Here is a 22,743-nt window from a genome sequence, read left to right as displayed (position 1 = left end):
TGAACCAAGCATCTGAAGAGCGGGGGGAAGTGGGGAATGGCCGCTGGGCAGCACCCAGGGCTCACTGGATTTAAGGTGGGACCAGTAATGATGACTGTGGGATTTTCTCTAGCCACATTCTAAAAGCAGAGTTGGATTTAACTCAGGTGTGTGGTTTTACCACATATACACAATAAAATGAGCAAGGCAAAGTAGTGTATACAAGAAAGTCACTTCCATTACTGGCCACGGAAGTCAGCAGATAGGGGAGGGCAGGTGAAGAAGGGACCAGGGCCGATGACAGGCACTTGGCTGCACTGTGCTGGGTCAATGGACCCAACTCCTGTCTGACTGAGGAATCACCGTGTGCCAGAGGTAATGAGCTGTGTGACTGGAGAGTGTTGGGGACTGAGACTGTGAAGGAGTTGAGTTACTGGTAATGACAAGGCCAAAGGTGGGGAACAAGATCACTGGGAGGGGACATCAAGGAGCTGAGATCAGGGCACCGGAAGGATTAGCTACAGGAGACTGAGGCTGCCAGAAATTATTACCAGAGTCATACTGGGAAGAGTGACAGCCAGGAACCCGAAGGCCAACAGGGAGGACTGGTGGATGACAGGGTTGGATGATGAGATTCCAAGTTTGTTGCTTTAATGGAGAAGGGAAAATGGTCTGTGCAGAAGACTGTATTTTCCAAAAACGGCCGTAGTAATACTTCTGGTCTCATATGATTTCCTGGGACTCTGTCCTGCTCAGTCAAGAGGAAGCAGCTACTTCATCTCCATCTGAATTTGGATTTTTTTTTTTTTTTTTTTTTTTTTTGGTCTGCCTTGATGAAAAGGATATGGCAGAAGAGATGTTGGATGCTGTGAGTTTGGAGGCTGGGCTATGAAGAGTAACATGGTTTCTACCTGGCTCTTTAGCCTTTGGGATGCTTGAGTTCAGAATCCAGTTACCATCCAGTTATCAGTTAACTAGTCTTCAGGACCAATGAGAGGCTCACATGGAGAGACAAAAGCCCCATCTAAGAGCCAGCATCAGCCAGATATGGGCGAGAACGAAGATTCGTCCAACTCCAGGTCTTCCAGCCAAGCCCAGACACGGGAGCCAGGACAGGTGATGCCTGCCATGCCTTGCCTGGACTCAACACCCAGAATCTATGAGCACAATGAATGGGTGTTCTGCACCACCGCATGCTGAAGCGACTACAACAGCCTGGAAACAGGCCAAGAATGCGAGGGGCATCAGCTCTATGCACCAAGGTATGGGGGAAATGCCAGCTTTCTGTGAGCAAGAAGGTGAAGGGAACGGTCAAAGAAAGGGTGGGTGACAGTAGATTTACGTGGAGTTTCAGGAATCAGTGAAAGACCACAGAGCCGTGGCCATGGTGGCAGCAGGGAGATGTTTCTGGGGCAGGCTCACCCTTCCCCGCATCCACATGCTGAAATGTCTTACAAAGAATCAAAGAAACGTGAAAGTATATTAATTATGAGTAATAAACATATTTTGCTTTACTTTCAATTTGATACACGGAAATTTCATCATAAGACTTGACTGCAGTGTTAACTTACATATTGGAATGACAAAAAATTCAGTTCTCTGGTTCTTCAAGTGTAATAAAGATTATAATAACTTAATGGCTTAAATAAGGCTTGTTAACCAGACACAAATATTTCATTGACAAACTAGAATTTAGGTATTATAAAGGAGAAAACAATTTTCATAGAGCCCACTCTCTTAGTCTAAGGGATGAGGAATTTATTTCAAAGTTATACAAGTGCAAAGAAATAGATCTAGAAGCAGCAGGGGTTTCAAATGAGCAAAAATGGAAGAAATAGAAAGTTAATGTTTACTGACATAAGGAAATCCTCACAAGAGCAATGAAAAAAATCTATTTCCAAAGCTAGGAAAAAATGTGGGTCTTACAAGACTTGCATGGAAAATAATTAGATGTAAATGTCCTTAAGAAGAAACTGAAGGGAGTGGTTAGGATATTTCAAATGTAAGAAATACAAATGTCATAAAATACCCAGAGGCCGTGTCCCTTTTTAGTAAACACTCAGGATTTTAAGGAAAAGATGACGCTTTGGAGCTCTGTGCCTTTGGCCTGTTGGTCAAGGTGATTCGTCAAGTGCAGGCACACAAACGGGCCTGCAAACACATTCAGGGACTTATTTCGTTTTTAAAGAGCAACGACCAGAAGGAAGTGTCTTCAGGTGACAGAAGTGAGCACCTCCTGAGGACCCTGGGCATCTTCAGAGCCACAGCACGGCCCAGCGGGACCGGGGGTCACACCAGCTTCTCCTCTCCTTTCTCAGGTGGAGAGAGACATGAGTTCGAGGTTTCTGGAAGACAGCCTCCCACAGAGGGCTGGCCTTCTAACTCCTCATCTGAATCTTTTCTATCATCAACACCCTGGCCATTCCTTTCGCCACAGGTACAGCTCCATACAATCTGGGGCTTAAAATTTCCATTCTTGGATGACCTGAAGATTCTTCCATGAAAAGGATTACTCTGAACTTAATTTTTTTAAAAAAACAAAAGCCTCCAATGCTCAGAGATAAAGAGGAACAAACGTGCCATTCACTTGCGGCATCATAAACCAGGCCTGCTGGCAGCACAGCTGCCGGCTGCTCTCAGCACGTTCTCTGTGGATTTCCTGTGTGACTGCATGGAGGGCCAGGCCTGTCTTCACAGGCACTGCCACTGAAAATCCTGAGCCAGGCCCTGGCAAAATGAAATGAAAGGGATGACTCCACAGAAACAGACACAGGAGTCACACACATGCTGTCATGCCTCCCAGGCAGAACCCTCCAGGCAGAATTAACTCTTCCACCAGAAAGGTGGGAAGTTAGTTGTTACTTTTCTGTTCAAACACTTCTGAGGACCAAGAGAACACATAGTTGGAAACTTATGTTTGATTAGAATTTCTGATTAAAAAAGAATTTCTGAAATATGCCCAGCTTCACTTTCTGGGGTTTTGGTTACCCATGGTCAACTCAAGTCTGAAAACATTAAATGGGAAATCCATTTTAACTTGCTCGCCGTTGTGAGTAGTGTGATGAAACTTTGTGCCTCCTGCTCTGTCATGCCCGGGACATGAATCAGCCCCTCATCCAGCTTCTCCAACCATTAGTCACTTAGTGGTCTTCTTGGTTTTCAGATATCAAGAAGGGTGATTACAATATGATATTTTGAGAGAGACCACATTCACATAACTTTTATTAGTTATTGACTGCTGTTAATCTCTTACTGTTCCTTTGTTAAGCTTTGCCACAGTATGTACGTAGAGGAAAAAGCCATGTGTATACATATATGTAGGGTTCCACACATACTATCCGCAGTCTCAGGCATCCACTGAGGGTCTTGGGATGTCTCTCCCGCAGATAAGGGAGGACTACTGTATAGTGTTTTCTGACTTTTTAATAACAGGAGACAATCCCTCATAATCTAGTGTTGTTAATAAAAAATCAGAATACAACAGATCCCCATTTATTTTAAAATGAAATTAGCTAGGCATCATATATATGAATGAAAGATCAGAATGAAATACATGAAGATATTAACAATGATTGTTTTGGGCCACAGAATCAGGCACAAGCTCGCGAGAGAAGCCAACAAAAGCTCTTCTGCATGACGGGAGGAGGCACCACTGAAAAGACATCTTTCCTTCTTCATGCAAGCGAGGCCTGGCTCCCACAGGCATGGTCTCCTTGCAGCTGCAACAGCAGAGGAGGGCGCTGGCAGGGCTCTGCGTCCAGGTCTGCCTCTTTTTCTCTCCATGCTCTTTCTGGAGGAAGCAAGCGTGTCTTGAAACCAAGTTAACTCGGCACCAGGTCAGCGGGATTCAGTATCTGAGTCCTGTTTACTTTGGTACTTGATACGGAAGATTTATGTTATACAGACAGACGTGACTGATTTCTTCTGGAGATGCGGGTGGTGAACTTACCTGGAGGACGACTAGTACCTTCTCCACTGGTCATGCTCATACTGTCTGCTTCCTGCAGTAAACAGACATGAAAACCAAAGTAAGAATAAATCTCTCTCACTATACAAACAAGAACGCTGCACATTTCTAAGTATGAACAAAGATGCTGAGCTGTTTTTGGAGGACAGAGCTTCATCCTCTTTACAGTTGTGGCCACATGCCATTAAAACTGTGTTCCATAATTATTCCATTAAAGTGGAAGCAATTAATTAAGAGGTTCATGGAAGGAAACAATGTCGAAGTTGTTCCTCTTCACACCAGCTCCATCCATCTGCGGGATTTCTAGGCATTTACTATTGCTGACGACTTTTGGAAATGGAAATTCACATGCAGATGGCTCACCATGGATGTTCTGCCAACACAGAAAAGCCCACGTGCAGCTCTTTCTGCGGCTGGCCCAGGCTTCCCTTCTCCAGTCCCAGCGTGGGTGGCCACTGTCTGCCTTTCTGACAGACAGGGAACGTTGGGAAGAGAGTCGGGGCGGAACTTCCCTCCTAGTAGCAGAAACAGTGAGTTTTTCACATTTTAAAAATAACACTTTTCTTCCAGAGCTCCCTGCTCCATCTTCTGGTGTATGACAGCGTGAGCCTTCACTTGCAGTGACTGGGGACGGTCTCCATGACTCTCCTCTGACCCACTCCTGCCGTGGGCAGTCTGGGTCTCTCACACTCCCCCCAAAAGTGTGGGCTCCAGCAGAAGGTGTGAAAGGAGAGGGTTACAGCCAAAGTGAGCTTTTCAGATCCTTGTTACCTCTGCTCCCACCCTTGTTATTGCAGATGATCACAGGCAGTTTTACAGCAGGCCTCCTACAGAATCACCACAGAGAAGTGACAATCTGGAAAGTCACAGGCAAATTGTAGCTATGGACTGTGGAATTTAACACATCTTCTCTTGCCAGCTGGGCTGAGCAACAGCAAGGAAGAGGTTAAAGCTTTCTCACTTGAGCAGCCTTTGTTCTCGGGGCAGCTGCCTGCACTGAGCTCTGAGGCCTTTGAAGTGGACCAGAGAGTTCAGGCCAGGCTCCCCAGGACCCCGCTACCTGTCCACAGACTCAGGCCCCGGAAACTTGACAACTTTTTGGCAGTGACTGAATACTTTCATGATGAGGCATTTTTAGTTTTTTTACTAACACAGGGAATTTTACCTATCAATTGCCCTGGAAACAGTGACAACTTTCTACTTGAACTACTTTAATATCTGCAAGAAACACCAAAAGAGGAGTTCAAGGTAGGCAAAGCCCAGGAAGAAATGTGTTGCCCAAGAGTCACTCACAGTAATTACAAGTGAAAAAGTAGATTACTTGGTCTTAAAAGCACATTCCAGTACTGATGAGAGCAGCCTGTGTGCATGTGTATAACATACCCTTTACACTGGAATCTCTGAAATGAGAATACACACAGGCACCCCGATGTCATTTCTGTAACTACGTCTGCATGGAAGGCAGAAGGCAAATGAAACGTAGCATCTTCGCTTCTGTTTTGCAAGAACCGCTTAATTTCTCCTGCTCTTATTCCTAAACTCTTAAATCTGGCATTCAGCATTTAACATCTCAATTCTGCCTTTAAGCTGAGAGTCTCCTAGAGCTACTTTCTGCCCCAAACCACATGCATCACCACTCTTTGATTTCTGTGTTACTGTTACGATCTACTCCAATGAAGCAGAGATCTTCAAAGACCTATTTATGAAACTAGGGCACAGTCTTAAAGTGGTGTTAGGCTCCAGCTGCTGAGGTCATTACAGTTTTATTGTTTCTAAGTGACCAGAACAGAAGTGGTAAAACATGCTTTCCTAGGCCTTGCACCCAGACTGACAAACATTCCTTCAAGTTCCCAATAGTTCCTGAAATTCTAAGTGGTCCTGTGGGTGGTGAGAAGGGAACCCTACACCTGGAGTTCACGCCATGTAGCCCGACCGTCTCCTCCTTTCTGGAGGGCTGTGGGCTCTGCAGAGCCCGGGAGAGCCCACTGAACAGTGACGTAGGAACGAGGCGGCAGAGACAGGCGTGGAGCTGCTCTCCTGGTCTCACGTCCTTCACTCAGCAGCGCCAGCGGTGCCCGCACTTCTCCTGAGCCCACTGCTCACATCTCCCTTGTGCTCCTTTCTGGGTCAGGAAGAGCTACAAATTCACTTTGGTTACTTGACTTTTTATTTGTCTTTGTCAATGACATCCTAAATAAATGGATATCAGAAATGAAACTTGTGCTAAAGTGGTACTTACAGATGTGCGTACTGGATTTAAAAGCAAATTACTGGGCATGCTACGGAAAGCTTGGCAAAATGCAGAATCTAGGCAGAACCTTTGCCACCCCCACAGCCTTGTGGACCAGCTCAGGGATTCGGGAATCTACAGGAAGCAAATATTAAAGCCAGACAAGAGGGCACACATACCAGGGGCCTTCATCTGCTGAGTCTGCCTCCTTAGGTCCATCCTGGGACGTGCACAGCACCCTCAGCAGTGGGAACATGGCAAAGATGAAAATGAGGGACTGAAGTATGGGACACGCAGGGTGCAGGGGGCCACAGAGCCCAGGGCGCAGGGAGTCCCGAGGGAGGATGGCATGTTCTGGGTAGAGACAGGAGTGTCTCCTGGGGAGGCCTGTGGCCACTCATGCATCCAAACCCACAGAGACACAGGCTGCGGAGGCAGCCCTGGGTTGTTTACTAGAGGCTGAGTAACCCTTTTCTGAAATGCTTGGAACCAGAAGTGGTACAGGTTTCAGGTTTTTTCAGATTTTGGAATATCTGCATTATACTTACCGGGGTTCAGCAACCCTAATCTGAATGTCCGAAATTCCCAAATGCTTCAAGGAGCATTTCCTTTGAGCGTCCTGTTGGTGGGTAAAAATTCTGGACTGTGGAGCATTCTGGATTTCAGACTTGGGATACTCAGCCTGTACATATTTTCTGCTTCCCATCAGTAGCTTATACTATTACAGGCAGAAAGGATTAAGAAACAAGTGCTCCTGGAGATACCGGCGGTGCCCGTCCTGGCTCCTGCCGGGGACAGTCTGCCTTTGCTCCCTTCCTCCCTGCTCTCTGGCCCTTTCTGTCAGCTTCTGTCCTCAGAGCCTCTCTTCTCTGCCAGCTTCTCGACGGCCTCCCTCTCCAGCTCAGTCCTGATGGGACGCTGCCTCTGTCTGTCTCCCGCCAGCCCCCCATGTCTGTCACCTCCAAACCGATGTCCATCTGAGGGCTCTCTCCTCACCCACACAACCAGCTGCTGCATGCCACTGAGAGATCCCTCAGACTTAGCTCAGCCTGCCCGAAGGAGCTGCCACCAGGCAGGACGAGAAAACCATGGTGGCCTCTAGACTTCTGGCAAGACCAGGGGTGACTGGGCGGTGCCTGTTACTGGCTGGCCGAGGGATCTGCTGCAGAGGCACACAGGGTTCCAAGAGTGAGACTTCCCCCTGGCAGGGACCCAGGGCTGACAACGACTAGCTACGGTTCTGCCTATGGAAAGTCATTCTGCTGTTTTAATTTGCACAAGGAGGAGAAATTTCTGGACGTTGTTCTCTGCTAACAGAATCAGAAAAAAACCTGTTTCCTGTCAATCCAAGGAAGGAAGTTCTTCTGGTCTACTTTAAAGATGCTCCTATCGTCTCTGTCATCACACTGAAGAAAGAAAGAAGCCAATGTGCATGGCATGCTTCCTGGCACCTGACCCAGGACTATGCTCTGGAGGAGCCCTGGGAGAAGCAGATGGCTCTGCTCCCTCCAGGCCACACCTGCAGGCTTTGGTGCTGTTCCTGCTTCACTTCACTCTGCAAGAACAGCGATACTGAGGTAGGACTGACATTGCTTTATGTTTAACAAAACAGTCTGACATAAATATTAACAGAAATGTTAGCATTAATGCCAGGAAAGGAAAAACTTGGTTTTGGAAGAAGCGGCCACGATCACCTCCGCCTGAGTGCTGGTGCTGTGGAGGCGCCGTCCCTGCAGCTGGTCAGGCCACACTGATCAAAAGCCAGGGAGCAGCCCAGGGGTCCAGGGATCCCCTAAGAGTAGGCCACTGGGAAGGGGCAGAACCAGCGCTTGAGACAAAGTCAGCCTGTCTGAAGCTACCACAGCGGGCTGCCTCTGGAAGAAAACGAAATAAAGAAAAGCCTGTGACTCTTACCATTCCCAGAGGAGTCAGTACCAAACAGGTCCCACTCCACCTACTTTCTAAGATCAGGGCAGGACGGGGCATGTTCTTGATGGTACATCTATCTGTAAATGACATAGTTCTACCTTTCTCACTCACTCCTAGGAGTTATGACATAGTTCCACCTTCCTTACTGACTCCTAAGAGTTACACTTTACTAAGGTCTCACCCACCATTCGATAAATAGAATCGAAAGTCACAGAATTCCAGAGCTAGAAAGGACACTCAAGGTTATCCAGGCCAGGTGCCCGATGGAAAGGGTTCAGGGCGTTGCCTGCGGCGACGCGTCCCGTCAGTGGGAGGCCTGATGGCACACTCTCGTTTCCTCCGTGACAGGCGGGCATACCTGTCTGTAGAACCCGCAGCCTTTGCCCATCCTCCCATCTGGACTGTGGACTCTCTTGACCATCCCCTCCACACCTTCCTGAGGCCCAGGGGGAAGAAAGGGGCAACTCCAAGCCAAAGCAGAAGGTCCCCTTTCTTACCACGAGGCTAGGAGTAGAGGACACGACAGCATGCCCTGCCCAGTCAGGCTGCCCGAAAGAGAGGCTGCGGCTCTTCCCTCCCCACCCAGCCTGCCTTACTGGGTCAGGTGGGTTCTGCTGAATCCTCACCTGGAGGGGCTGATGCCTTTCATGTCGTCAAGGTTGGCCTGGCATTTACAGCCAGGCTGGTCATGGATCTCCAGGGTGGGAAGGTGTGGATGGATGAGGCTGGGATGCCCATTTCACCCAGTGGCTTTACTCCACATCAGTCAACACCAATATTTCCAACATTACTAGACCCTAGATGAAGACCAAGCTGTGTGCCATCATCAGCTGGATGTGGACGGTCTGCAGGCCTTAAACATTTCCAAGGGATGTGGTCACTGAGGTCTCACCATCTGCTGCAATCACCTGGGCCAAGCTTCTTGGTTGGGGTGGACTCCAGATTCGCACAGAGCTGCAGGGGCCTCCAAGTCTAGCCCACCTGACCTCGTGACAGCTCTAACTGCCTCCTCTGCCTCCACATCTGGCCCAGAGGTGTCTGGCATCAGCTCCCACCCTCTCATCAGGACTTTGCTTCAATATCACCTTGTCAAGATCTCAGATCCGCTATTTAAAGCAGCAGAGAGAGCGAGGGAGGGATGGAGGGGGAGCGTAAGCTCTACCCACTCATTTGGACCTAAGTGCTCTGCACACGCTCACCTTCCTCTGGGAGCATCCTCACCATGGCTCATGTGAGGAAGGTCTCTCACCCCAAAGACTCAGAAGCCCAGATCCTGAACTCTTCCCAAGCAGCCCTAATGTGCACTGCCAGCTGGAGACAGATCCGCCAGGTCAGGGCTGTAGGCCCCCAGCCCACAGGGAGCCCCCAGGACAGGCGCTGAGCAATCTACACACACACGACCTCAGGGCTGCAGTTTCTGACCTGAAAGCAGACTCTTAACCAGAGTGGAGAAGTGAACCAGAAAGCCACAGCGCACGCATCGCACAGGACTGCACCCCTAGGCCGGAGTCACCCAGGGCAGCGGCAACAGCCCACAGCACCAGGCTTCAGTCTGAGGCTAGGGAAGTTTACAAACCCCTCCTTCCTGTTGTTTTCAGGTTCCCTGTTCGCGGTTTACTCCAATCAACCGCAGTACCTTCTAAGTGAAAAGCAATCTCAAATATCCTTGCACAAATGGAAGGTCTTCTGCCCAGATCTCAGTTGCACTGCACTGGTGTAAATCCTCAGATGATTTAGTCAGCGACGAAGTGGAAGTGACCCTTATGTTAAACTGCAGTAGAGACAGTGAGAGGATGGACTGCACATGCTCAATGGGGGCCATCTAGAAGCTCCAGATGACAGTGAGCACACGGCTTGGTGGGGTAGAGTTTCTGTAGGTTAGGCTCATTCAAGGAAACATCTCAAGCACATGTAAACCTAAATTCATGGAGCCCTCTCTCAAGGACGGGCATTTCAAACACAGTCACCATGAATTCTGATCTACCCTGAACAATCATACAGTGGACTCGCAATGTTTGCTGACTGTATAGACCCAAGAGGAAAGGACACGGTACTCAACAGACGTGCGGCCCGGCAGCCTCCATGTGGACTCCACCCCAGACAGACCCCAAATGTCAACTGGATTCACACTGAAGACTTGCTGTATTTTAGAGAATAATTTGAGCAGCTTCCGAGTCTACACATTTTAGACATTGTGAAAGAGTCACAAATACCATAAATTAAAGGTAGATTTGGATTTTAAGGCATTAAATGATAAATATTAGGTAATTTCAAAGTTTATGAAGTTTGGCTCTCAAAACTATAAGGAATTTGAGCTCAAATCCTGATGTGAGGCTCTCAATGTATTTAAATTCAGCATAATACACGCATTAAAACAGTATCTATACAACATATGTAAACAACAAAGGGTTGGGGCTATTTTCTACCTCACACTGTAATCCAAGTCACAGAAAATATCAGAATGCTGTCACCTGAACACAGCTATGGTGAAACACTACAACCTGCCCTTTTTTCATGAGAACAATGGATCTTCCACATGTAAACTTTACAAGTGCCTTCTAGCGAGTAAATTACAAAAACTGGATCTTGAGCAGAATGAACTGACAGAAAATGAATAAAGGGGCCAGAAGCAGACAGGGCTAGCATCAAGTATGGAAATTATTTGTTTTTATTTCACTAAATGATAAAAATTAGATGCATCGGTATACTTATCTGTTTATTTACTGGAACTATACAACCTCTTTCTGAAAGAAAGGAACGCAGTTATCAGCAAAAGCACAAGGTGAGAGGCAGTGCCATGCGTGTGGCCCAGCAGTGACCACTGGCCTTCTTACCTGGTCCCTGGTCTCTCCACGGCTGTCCCTGACTGGAACGGCTATACCCAGAGCCCGTCCTGTGGTAGCTGGAGCCCTGTCTTCCCCACCTCCCTGTGGGAACACATGGTCAGAGGATTAGCAAGTTGTCAAATGTCTTAACCCAAATGACACATCATGTAAAGGTGGCAAGGCTGCACCAGGTTGGCAGTTTGCCTGTACTTAAATCAGAGGGAGGGTCATGAGAAAACGCAAATTTAAGGGTTGCGTCCCCAGAGAACCCGGCTCAGGAGTGGAGTCACAGATCTGCCTGTTAAACCCTACCCCAGGGGAATCTGGTATTGGTGGTGAGAGGTCAGCCTCTGCAAACAAAGACTCGAGCAGCCCAACCACTCCTCTTCCCTGGGGCCCCCGGACCCACGCAGGCCATGGCACCCACGACCAAGCCCATCCCTCTGGGGCCCTGGGGGAGGCATGGAGCAGCACTTCTGGGACTTGTGAGCTTCTCCCCATTCTCCATAAACTTCATTCACACACACCTTTCACACTTTAAAATTTCCGTAACTTCCCAGTCCATGACACCTTGTCCTGTTCGTCTCTACTAGAAAGCCTGATTAAATACAAACACATGTGATTTTTTAAAGGAATCATGATAGTCCATGGTGCTCCACAAAGGCCCAGGCCACTCAGCCCTGCCATGGATACCGTCCCTGCTCCACAGGTGCACTGGAAGCATCTGCGAGGCGGGCCACACTGTGACCAGGACTCCCAGTGCATGACCACACATGCAGCGTGCAGGCCACAGGCCGCCTGGGCCTTTAACTATGAGTGAAGGATGGCCTTGCAGGACGTGCCTCCGCCAGGCTGGTCCTCCCTGGATATGCTGAGGTGTCCACGGGGGCATGGCCTTGTGCTGGCACATGCTGCCGGGCTGCCCTCAGGACATACTGGGCTCCCTTGTCTGGAGCCCAGATACAGGTCCTGAACTAACAGATTTCTGATCACATCACCTCAGAAAACTTCAAAAGCTCCCCAGTGTGAGGTGGGTAGAAAAGCCATGACTCCCCTGGCATTCAACAGCCTCTGTGTGTGGTCTCTGAGGCCGACTTACCTTCCCCGGTGTCCTCCCACTGTGGTCCCTTACCCCAGTCTAGCTACTGAGAGTCCCCCAAGATCCACCTTCCTGCCGGGATGTCATCCCTTTGTGACTGCTGCCCTTGTCTCTGAGCTACTGGTCTGCAGGACTGGTGACATGTCCCTCACATCTGGCCAGGGTCAGCCCGTGTGTGCTCATCTTACACACATGGTCTCCAGCTCACCCCCAGCATGAGCAGTCGTGACCACACACGGAGAATAACAGGTGACTCCAAGCTCGGAGCAGTTGTGAGCTCACGGCTGTCGGCGTGGGTCCAGAGGCCAACACATGAGGAGTAGGCTGGCGTTGCAGTGGCCTGGCTGTGCGGCCCATGTAAGCAGACAATGGCAGTCAGGACGGCAGAGCCCCACCACATCCCTACAGCCCTTCCCCAACATAGGAGGTGTAAGCTCGGCATTACCCGAGAACACGGGGGGCTGGGGCCAAGCGGTGGAGGCTCCAGTCTAAGGTCTGCAACTAAGAACCAACCTTGGTTTTGGGTGAGCCATATGGGGAATAAGGTTCTTAGCAAAATGAGGCACTGAACCATATAATCTTAAGTTGGATTTGTGAAGAAAATTACTTTGAGAACAAAAAAGGGAACAGTTTCCAAATCATGAAATGATCTTACTAATCTATCATAGCTCTTAAAATGTAGTTCGCCTCATTAATGGAATAATACAACAGGAAAATGTAGTCTGCCTCATTAACTTGGAATAAGATGACAGGACACTGATTCTGCCCATTTGTATGCAAACTTCATTAGAAAGTAGTCAAAATTTAGTTTCTATACAAATTACAAGTAACCGTACCACTGCATTAAACTAACAGGTTATTTTTAGTGCTCAAAATAAACTCGTCATGCAGGACCTCCTGGCCTCTGAAATGAAAGAGTTTGGCCTGACAGCCGCCGTGCCTGCTGCCACTTACGCAGCAGCATCCAGCATCTGCACGTCTCTCAGCCCCTTGTCACGGTTTCGCTGACAACCTCAGTTTGGAGAGGAGAGGGAACCTTGCAGGACTGTGTGTGCAGTGCAGACTTTTTGTTTTTTGTAAAGACAGGGTCTCGCTATGTCTCTCAGGCCCGTGTCAAACTCCTGGCCTTAAATGATTCTCCCACCTCGGCCTCCCGAAGTGCTCACATTACAGGTATGTGCCCAGCCACGGCACAGACTTCTGAGGACCTGCCAGCCAGGTAAGGAAACAGGCAATGTGAGAGAATGTCACATATTTATTTTGCAATAAATCAACGTTGTTTTGGGGTCCCAATCTCTGTCTATCTATAGTTGGTGGCTGAAAGTCAAAAGACAGAGAAAAGGATTGGGAACAGTAGAAAAAGCAGCCTTCCCTCTCATGGTTGGACATGGCTCCACACACCCTGGCTGCTCTCCCTTCGTGGGGTGCTACACACGACACCTGGTGGGATCTGGGCGCATCTGAGGTAGCTCACAAAACCTCTGAGAATGGTATTTGCAAGGCTGAAACCAAGTAGTTCTCCTAGAGATAGTCTGGGTGGATAAGAATCTGGGCTGAGTTCTCTTATTCCATGGAGAAAAATAATGGAACTGCAGTAGTTACAGGTGTAAACATGAACTGAAGGAGGGCATGAAAGAATAATTAAAAAGTCTTATTAACAAAATAAGCTAATAAGATGTCTAACTTCACTGACAGACAAAGCAGCATTCAATCAATGAGATACATTTTTCATCTACCAAATTGGTTTTTACAAACCATCGGAACACGAGGTCAAGAGATCGAGACCATCCTGGCCAACATGGTAAAACCCCGTTTCCACTAAAAATACAAAAATTAGCCAGGTGTGGTGGTGGGCGCCTGTAGTCCCAGCTACTCGGGAGGCTGAGGCAAGAGAATCGCTTGAACCAGGGAGATGGAGGTTGCAGTGAGCCAGGATCGAGCCACTGCACTCCAGCCTGGGCAACAAGAGCAAAACTCCATCTCAAAAAACAAAAAAACAAAAAACCCCCAGACTTTTAGAAGTGTCAAGGGTGCCCTGAAACGGAAACTCTTGCTCACTGCTGGAGAAGGTATTCAGTGATCATTTACCTAAAATTGATTAAATTTCAATCTATGATCCCACAGATGATGATACTCTGTTTTAAGAAAATAATAGTAGTACACATAAAAGCATTAGGAGTAATGAGAAAAAAATGGAAATATCCTCAGAGCTCCAAACAGGGAACAAGCTATCCAGTAGTGGAAGATTCTGGGGCCACTGTTTAAGAAGAATGGTGTTAATGCCCTAAATTAAGTGCTAAGTGGGAAAGCAGGATGCACACTGCCTGGAGTGTACTCACAACGAAATCCAAACACGAAAAACCTCGGCAGAAGCCCACGCTTGTTATCTTTATATAACAGAATTAAAGGCCATGGATATTTCCTTTTTAATTACTTTCTTTATAATCATTTTTTATAATATACTTTTATTGTAAGAAAAAATAAACCTAAACTCTTATCAAATAATCAAACATTACTTAAGCAGCCCTTCTACTTTGGGGAACCCCAGAAAGGAGGTTACACACGCAGAGAAAGAGTTCTTAATTATTTAATTAATGAGTGAATCCTTCCTTAGAAATTTTCCAAATGGGACCAGAATTCAAACCACTGGGTAGAGGTCTATCATTTTAATTCTTCTTTTTTTTTTTTTTTTTTGGTAGAGGTCTATCATTTTAATTCTTTTTTTTTTTTTTTTTTGAGATGGAGTCTCGCTCTGTTGCCCAGGCTGGAGTGCAGTGGTGTGATCTTGGCTCACTGCAAGCTCCACCTCCTAGGTTCAAGTGATCCTCCTGCCTCAGCCTCCCAAGTAGCTGGGACTACAGGCGCCCACCAACACGCTGGGTAATTTTTGTATTCTTAGTAGAGACGGTGTTTCACCATGTTGGCCAGGCTGGTCTGGAACTCCTGACCTCAGGAGATCCGCCTGCCTCGGCCTCCCAAAGTGCTGGGATTACAGGCATAAGCCACCACACCCGGCCCCATCATTTAAATTCTATTCTGTTCATCCAATTGTATCAGCCTCTTTTAGAATTCATTTATCAACAAAACTCAGGAAGCAGTTAGGGTCTACGTCTGTGGTGCTTCCTGAGGCACCTGGCCCTTTCCCACCTGCATGGTGTGAGCCCCAGTGGGCTCGGCCGGTGATGCGTCTGTTCTCCTTCATGCAGGCCTTGCAGACGACTGCCTTCAGGTTGTGGAATTTGGTGAGCCGAGATCTCTGCAAACAGACCACATGCAAATGAGATGTGAGGGGCCAGATGTGGCTGGAAGGAAGCTTATGGGACACCCTCCCACAGCTAGGCAGCAATGGTGGCTGCACCCTCCTCCCAGGCACAAACTGCAGCACAGTTCTCCTGTTCAGCACGGCTACATCCTAAGGGGTTCTTTGAGAACATATTCTCCTAAATCCCCCAGAAAAATAACACCAAGAAGCTTCTGTAGGTTAAACAATCATTTCTAAAAAAGAATCTTCAAGTCTTATTACGACCATTTAGGTGATTACCACACAATCTTACCTTAAAAATGTTTGGATTTAATATATCTTAATCTTTCAATTCTTAATTATAAGAACATTCAGCAGAAATGCCAAGGTCAGAAAACAAAAACAAAAACAAAACAACATCAGCAGATCAAGAAACGGAACATGGAACATTCAACCTTTCCTTCAAGCTTCCTGTTTTATTACTATTATCTTATCCTGTACTTTTTTTTTCCAAACTAGAACCTATAATCACTTGGAACTCGATGAAGAGATTGGATAAAGAAAGGAAAAGATCCTTGATGGATGATTTATAGGCTGTGGTCCAATAAGGCTACTTTAGCTTTCATTTCTATAGTCTACTTTCCAATACTTACTAGCTTATTAGAAGCATATTTCTCCTCTTATTCTGCTTTTGCTCTCTACAAAATTCAGGCTGCTTCTAAGTTCTGAATACTTGCAGTCCTGTGCCACTCTGGAATCTGTGTGTGTGTGTATGTGAGGAACAGTGATGGCAACACATTACCAAATGTGTTCTCTCTGCTATGAAAGCTTGGAGTGCTTTATCGTGACAGACCGGTACGCTCTCTCAAGGATCACACCGCTTTTTGCATCGCTGTGGGTACTAAAACACATTCTAAATGAGCTTGGCTTGAGGCCTTATTTGGAAATCTTCCAGGAGTCATGTAGCGATTGTATTTATAAAGCTGGACAGCAGCCAGCGTCCCCAACTAAACTGGCAGTCGCTGGGGAGTATTTTCAAGTAATAAACCATAACTATACCTACCGGATTAGTCTGATATCTGTGGGGACACTTTCGCAGGGAGTACTTGCTCCTCATTAAAAAAACGGGGAGAGGGGCTGGTCACGGTGGCTCATGCCTGTAATCCCAGCACTTTGGGAGGCTGAGGCAGGTGGATCACTTTGAGCCGAGGAGTTTAAGATCAGCCTGGGCAACATGGAAAAACCTTATCTCTATAGAAAACACAAAAATTAGCTGGGCATGGTGACGCACACCTGCAGTCCCGGCTACTCAGAGGGCTGAGGAGTGAGGATCACTCGAGCCCAGGAGGTGGAAGTTTGCAGTCAGTGGAGATTGCACCACTGCACTCCACGCTGGGCAACAGAGCAAGACCCTGTCTCAAAAAAAAAAGTATGTGTATTACATATATGTGTACATGTATGTGTGTGTGAGAAATGGGGAGAGGAGTAAAAAGCACTTCAAAAATTAACAATGTGTCAGACTGGTGTGATGCTGCTCGCCCTACCTAAGCATAAGTTTGGGAGTCCTGAACCCTATTTAAGAATTCTGGAAGAAGCTACAGGTTGAGCACTCCTAATCTGAAAACCCAAAATCTAAAACTGCTACAAGCGGAAAATTCCACACCTGATCTCAAGTGATGGATGCGGTGAAAACACTGTTCCATGCATGTCATTAACAATATTCTATAAAATTACCTTCGGGCTGTTGTATAAGGTGTGTATGAGACATACATGAATTCTGTGTTTAAAGCTGGGTCTCAGACCCAAGATATCTCATTATGCAGGTGCAGCTGACCCTTGAACAACACGGGTTTGAACTGCATAGACCACTTACACTCCCATTTTCTTCTGCCTCTGCCACGCCTGAGGCAGCAAGACCCAGCCCCTTCCTCCTTCTCCTCAGCCCACTCAATGTGATGACGATCGCCTCCATTTAATGGACAGTAAATATAGTTCTCTCTTATGATTTTCTTTTCTCTAGCTCACTTACTTTATTGTAAGAATACAGTATATAATACATATATAATACAAATGATGTGTTAATTGACTGCTTATGTTATTGGTTAAGGCTTCTGGTCAACAGTAGGCTCTTTGTAGTAACATTTTGGGGGAGTCAAAAATTATATGCAGGTTTTCCACTGCAGAACGATTTGGAGCCCTTAACCCTTGCACTGTTCAAGGATCAACTGTAAATGCAAACATTCCAAAATTCCAAAAACCTTCAAAATCCAAAACACTCTGGTCCTAAGTATTTCAGATAAGGGCTATTCAACCTGTATGAGTTATGTTGACGCTGAAGCCTAATGCTTCAAATGATGTGTTCCTGGTTTAATGGAATAATAGAATCCTTTATTTGGAAAGCATTAATTTGAAAAATGCAGCAGCTGACTTCACGTTTTTTGTGTAGCCTGGAACTACAGGGATGTTTCTGGTGAAAGGCAGGTGTCTGTGAACTCACATTTTGTTCTAAAAGCACCTCCACAGCATAACCCTTTTCAGACTGCAAGTACTTCTGATGAAAAAGCTTCCCATCAAATATATTCCAGGGCATGAAATCACTCATCTTCCAGGGGAAGCCACATGCGCTGTTGACTAAAACCAGAGTGGTGAGGCCGCGGACGAGAAGGGAGCCCAGCTGCACGGCTCTGGGGTTGATGTAATCAGGCTGTGGAGACCAGAACACACACCAAAAATGTAAGGCACGAGTCACACACGCAGGAAACAGATCTCAGCACTGCACAGTTACTCTGCTCCGAAGGGACGCTCGCTCAGAGTGGACGGCGTCACCATGGCAGCGTCCTCAAAGCTGAGCTTCCCCAGCTCTACTGATTACAGAGGCCTTGGAAGCAAGCTTAGCTGACAGAAACGAGGGCACCTCTTCAGTAAGAGCCCCCATCCATCTGCCCATCCGTATGAACCTCAGCCACTGACTCAGGCCTGCTCCACACACACAGGCGTGAGCACAGTGTCTCCTGCCTCCCAGGAACCTCTGGGCTGAGAACAGACATGGTGAAAACTGTGGTCCACTAGGAGAAAGCTCACATGATCATTCACTTCTGGGTGCATTCTTTCCTGAACAACTTTCTTCAAAGGCAAAAGGATAGACAGGGAAGCTAAGAGAGTATCATTTTAGACAGTATTAAATTTATTGTATTTAAACATCATAATTGTTGTAATGATGAGTATTTGTTATGAAAGATCTAACTTTAAATGAATACTTACAATTTAAGAATAAAACGGCTTACATATCTCACCAGGTTGGTAGGCTGATAATCTTTGCAAATTAAGATCATACCAATATGAAATATTTCTTTTCACTGTCAAATTTACCTTGATGTCCAACATTCTGACTGTTCTCAAACAGGGAAGCCATCCTAAGATGCCGCAGAGGGCTCTGCATTTAGCAAGAACGCTGCATGAGACACTCTCTGCCTCCTGGCTGACACTGGCCCCATGGGAAGTGACACTGATATCTAGCGAGTGTCCACATAAGTCCATAAATGAGGTAAGTGCAACTGAATCCGTCATCGTCCGGCTTATCTATGCAGCTCAAATTAACCAAGAGGTATTTTAAATAAAACTGAAATAAATTAGGAGAAAAGTAACAGATATTTTAGCCCCTTTAGAAGTTAAGGCTTCACTTACTAAAATAGAAGAAGCTTGCTAACCATTGTAAGAAATTTATCATGAACTGAGATTATCCGAGAGTTAATGTAAGGTTTAATCACAATGATTTTGGTTGCACAGTATACTACTTTATCCTCAAATTGTGCTGTACGACACTTTGTGTTGTACAAAATTATCCAAAACAAGACTTGTTTTTAAAAACAGCAATCATTATACAAGTACACAAGGGCTGAGCAGATGCTGACTAACAGGACGTGTTAGTGAGAAGTGCATTTCCTACAGAAGCCTGAAGGTGACTGCCAGTATTGTTTTAGCATCCATTCTATGCTTTTTCTTATTCATTGTTATTTACAATGGTTTTCAAATGTTAAATCAACCTTGCATTCCAAAAATAAACCCAACTTGGTCATCATATATTATTGGTTTTATATATTGCTGGATTTGATTTGTTAATATTTTGTTTGGAAGCTTTGAATTTATTTTCATGAAACAGAACGGCCTAAATTTTTATTTCTTGTGATGTCTTTGTTGGATTTTTGCATCAGGATTTTGCTGGACTTACAGAAACAGTTAGAAAGCCTTCCTTCTTCTGCTCTCTGGAAGAATGGGCGCAGCACAGCTGCTGGCTCCGCCTCGGGGTCTGGAAAAACTCACAGGGAAGCTCTCTGATCCTGAGGTTTCCTTGTGGGCAGAGTTTTCATCTCAGATTCAATGTCTTCAGCAGACATGGAACCATTCAAGTTTTCTATTTCTTCATACTTCAGTCTTATTAGTTGTATTTTTCAAGGAATGTGTTCATTTTACCTGAAATTTTTTTACACGTTTACTCTTTGTGGCACACATTTTACCTGAAGTTTCCAATGCATTGGTATAAATATTCCCTCATCTCTTTAGTCTGCATTATCTATGTATACAGATGTCCCTTTTTCAGGCCGTATACTGGCAATTTGTGCTTTCTCCTTTTTTGATCAATTTCATAACAGGTTTATCAGTTTTATTCATCTTTTCAAATTAACTTAGAAAAAAACACTTTATGTTTTAAGAGCAGTTTTAGGTTCACAGCAAAACTGAGAGGAAGGTACAGAGATTTCCCACATACCCTCTGCTTCTCTTCAGATCAATGCCTCCACCGGCCAATCCCCGGAGGACACATTTGCGACAATCGATGACCCACACTGACGCGTCCCTCAAGTCCACAGCTGACACGAGGGTTCGCTCTTGGCGGTGCACATTCTGCGAGTCTGGACAAACGCGTAATGACCTGGACCCACCATGAGACTCATCCGGAGCAGGTGCACTGCCCTAAAGTCCTCCTGCTGCCTGCTCACCCTCCCTCCCCCAAGCCCCCGGCAAGCGCTCATCTTTCTACTGTTTCCATTGTTCTCCCTCTTCCGACTTCCTACAGCTGGAATCAGACAGTAGCGGCTTCTTCAGGTTGGCTTCTGTCCCTCAGTAATACGCATTTAAGTTTCCTCCATGTCTTTTCATAGCTTGATAGACTTGTTTTTAGTACTGAATAACATTCCACTGTCTGGATGGACCACAGTTCGTTCATCTCATCACCCACCGAAGGACAGTTGGCTGCTTCCAAGTTTTGGTAGTTACGAAGAGGGCTGCTGAAACTTCTGTGTACAGGTTGTGGTGTGGCCGCAGCAAGGAGCACAGCTACTGGACTGCGTGCTAAGACCCGTTTAACTTCGTACGAAACCGCTTCACAGCCATCCAGAGTGGCTGCACCACTTTGAATCCCTACCAGCAAGGAGGGAGAACTCCTGCAAATGACATAAAAAGAAGCCTTTCTCTATTCTCCATTCGTTTTCTATTTCACTAGTTCCTGCTTTTACTATTTCCTTCCTATCTACCACACATCCTGAGTTTGATTTTTTATTTGTAATTTATAGAGATGTATACTTAAATCATTGATTTTCAGCCTTTTTTTTTTCAAGTACATTCATTTAATTCTACAAATTTCCTTCTTAGAACAGCTTTCAGCTACATCCCACATATTTTTATGGGCAATATTTTCACTGTCATTCAAAATATTTTAAAATGCCCACTGTGGTTTCTCCTTTTTCCCTGTGAATTATTTAGAAGTGTATTGTCAAATAATTGAGAATTTTTACTTATTGTTATTACTGATTTCTAGCTTACTGTGGACAGAAAAAAGATGGATGATTTCAATTGTCTGAAATTTACAGAAGCTTGCTTTATGAACTGTCATCTAGTCAATTCTGGTAGATTTTCCATATGCACTGGAAAAGTGTTTACTCTATAGTTTTTGGGTGCAGAATTCTATAGGTCCGTTAGGATATGTGTTCACTGTGTTCAAAAATGTGTTCAGAAATTTGAATCCATAGCAACCTTCTGTCTGTTTGTCCTATCAGCTCTTGAGAGAGGCTTTGTTAAAGCTCCACAGACTTCCTCTGCAGGGGCCAGATAGGGAAGAGTTTAGGCCTCACCGGCCCCCTATAGTTTCTGTTAGATATTCTTTTTTAAATCAACCCTTTAAAAATCCCAAAAAGCATTCTTAGCTCATAGACCCACACAAAAGCAGGCCAAAGGCCACACTTGGCCTACTGGCTGCAGTTTGTGGACCCCTGTGCTCACACGTCCCACCGTGATTACAGATGTGTCTGCTTCGTTTTTCAGTTGTGTCTGTTTTCATCTGATGTACCTGGAAGCTGTGCATACTAACTTACAGATCTAGAGAATCCGGAAATCATCCTGGGGCGCTGACCTTTCTTCTCAGTATCCCTTCTTTCTTTCATGGCCGTTTCTAACTGAAGTCTACTTCTGATGCAGGCACACTGGTTTCTGTGGGTTAGCAGTGGCATGGAACAGCTTTTTCTGTCCTAAAACTTTTAATTTCCCAGTGTCCTGAGATCTTAGGTATCTGTTTGGTTGGTGATTATTTTAATTTTAATTTTGAAATGACTACAGATTCACAGGAATTGACAAAGATAGGAAAGAGGGCTGTACCTTTCACCAATGGTGAACATCTGACATACTATAGGACAATATCCAAACCAGGAAGCTGACATCAATGCCATCCACAAACCTTATTCAGGTTCTAGGCAATTTCAAAATCTGGTGGGTTTGTGCAGCCGCTGCCACCACCACCAAGGCACAAAACTGTCTCTTCACATAAGACCTCCCTTATGCTGTCCCAAATCTCTGGCAACTGGTAATCTGTTATCCATCTCTTTATCCTGTCATTTTCAGAATGTAACATAAATAGAATCATGTAATATGTGACCTTTTGGGATTGGCTTTTTTACTCAGTATAATTCCCCTGAGATTCATTCAGGCGGTTCCAAGCGCCAGCCACTCACCAAGTGCCAGCCAGTCATTCCTCTTTATTGCTGAGTTGTGTTCCACGGCATGGATGCACCAGCCTGTTAAACATTCATCCATTTAAAGACATCTGGGTTGTTTCCAACCTGTGCTACCACAAATACAGCTGCTCTGAATATTCATGCACAAGTTTTTGAATAAACCTAAGTTTTCACTTCTCTGGGATAAATGGCCAGGCGTGTGATTGCTAGTTCAGACGGTAAATGCATTATTAGTTTTTTAAGAAACTGCCAAACTGTTTTCCAGAGTGACCGACACCAGCCATGTAAGAGGCTAGTGTATGAGGATCGCATCCTTGCCAGAATTTGGTGGTGTCACTATTTTATTTTTAATTTTAGCTGCTCTAATCCGTGTGCAGTGATATCTCACTGTGGTTTTAATTTGCATTTCCCTAATGGTTAATTATGTTGAACAACTTTTCATGTACTTATTTACCATCTGAATGTCTTGGGT

General features: G+C 45.8%; 1 protein-coding gene across 8 annotated transcripts in view; it reads right to left on the bottom strand.

Moving 5' to 3' along the window:
- Positions 1 to 763: 763 nt before the first annotated feature.
- Positions 764 to 22,743, bottom strand: part of FAM120B (family with sequence similarity 120B) — an 86,088-nt gene continuing 64,108 nt past the window's right edge. Inside the window, exons 8-13 of one of the 8 annotated variants that reach the window (XR_003309592.1) lie at positions 17,768 to 17,974; positions 15,177 to 15,285; positions 10,940 to 11,032; positions 4,310 to 10,849; positions 3,929 to 3,980; positions 764 to 3,769 (exon numbers count right to left, since the gene is read on the bottom strand). Coding sequence is in view for 4 of the 8 variants with exons in the window: in XM_026454998.1 (XP_026310783.1) it covers positions 10,782 to 10,849; positions 10,940 to 11,032; positions 15,177 to 15,285; positions 17,768 to 17,974 (477 nt within the window). In the remaining 4 variants the exon portion in view is untranslated. Of the gene's footprint in view, positions 10,850 to 10,939; positions 11,033 to 15,176; positions 15,286 to 17,767; positions 17,975 to 22,743 lie in introns of all 8 variants that reach the window. The other 7 variants (XR_003309591.1, XR_003309590.1, XR_003309589.1 and 4 more) reach the window with 7 other exon arrangements.

Source organism: Piliocolobus tephrosceles, chromosome 5, assembly GCF_002776525.5.
Source record: "Piliocolobus tephrosceles isolate RC106 chromosome 5, ASM277652v3, whole genome shotgun sequence".
Classification (NCBI taxonomy): domain Eukaryota; kingdom Metazoa; phylum Chordata; class Mammalia; order Primates; family Cercopithecidae; genus Piliocolobus; species Piliocolobus tephrosceles.
This window is presented reverse-complemented; position numbering and strand designations above follow the sequence as displayed.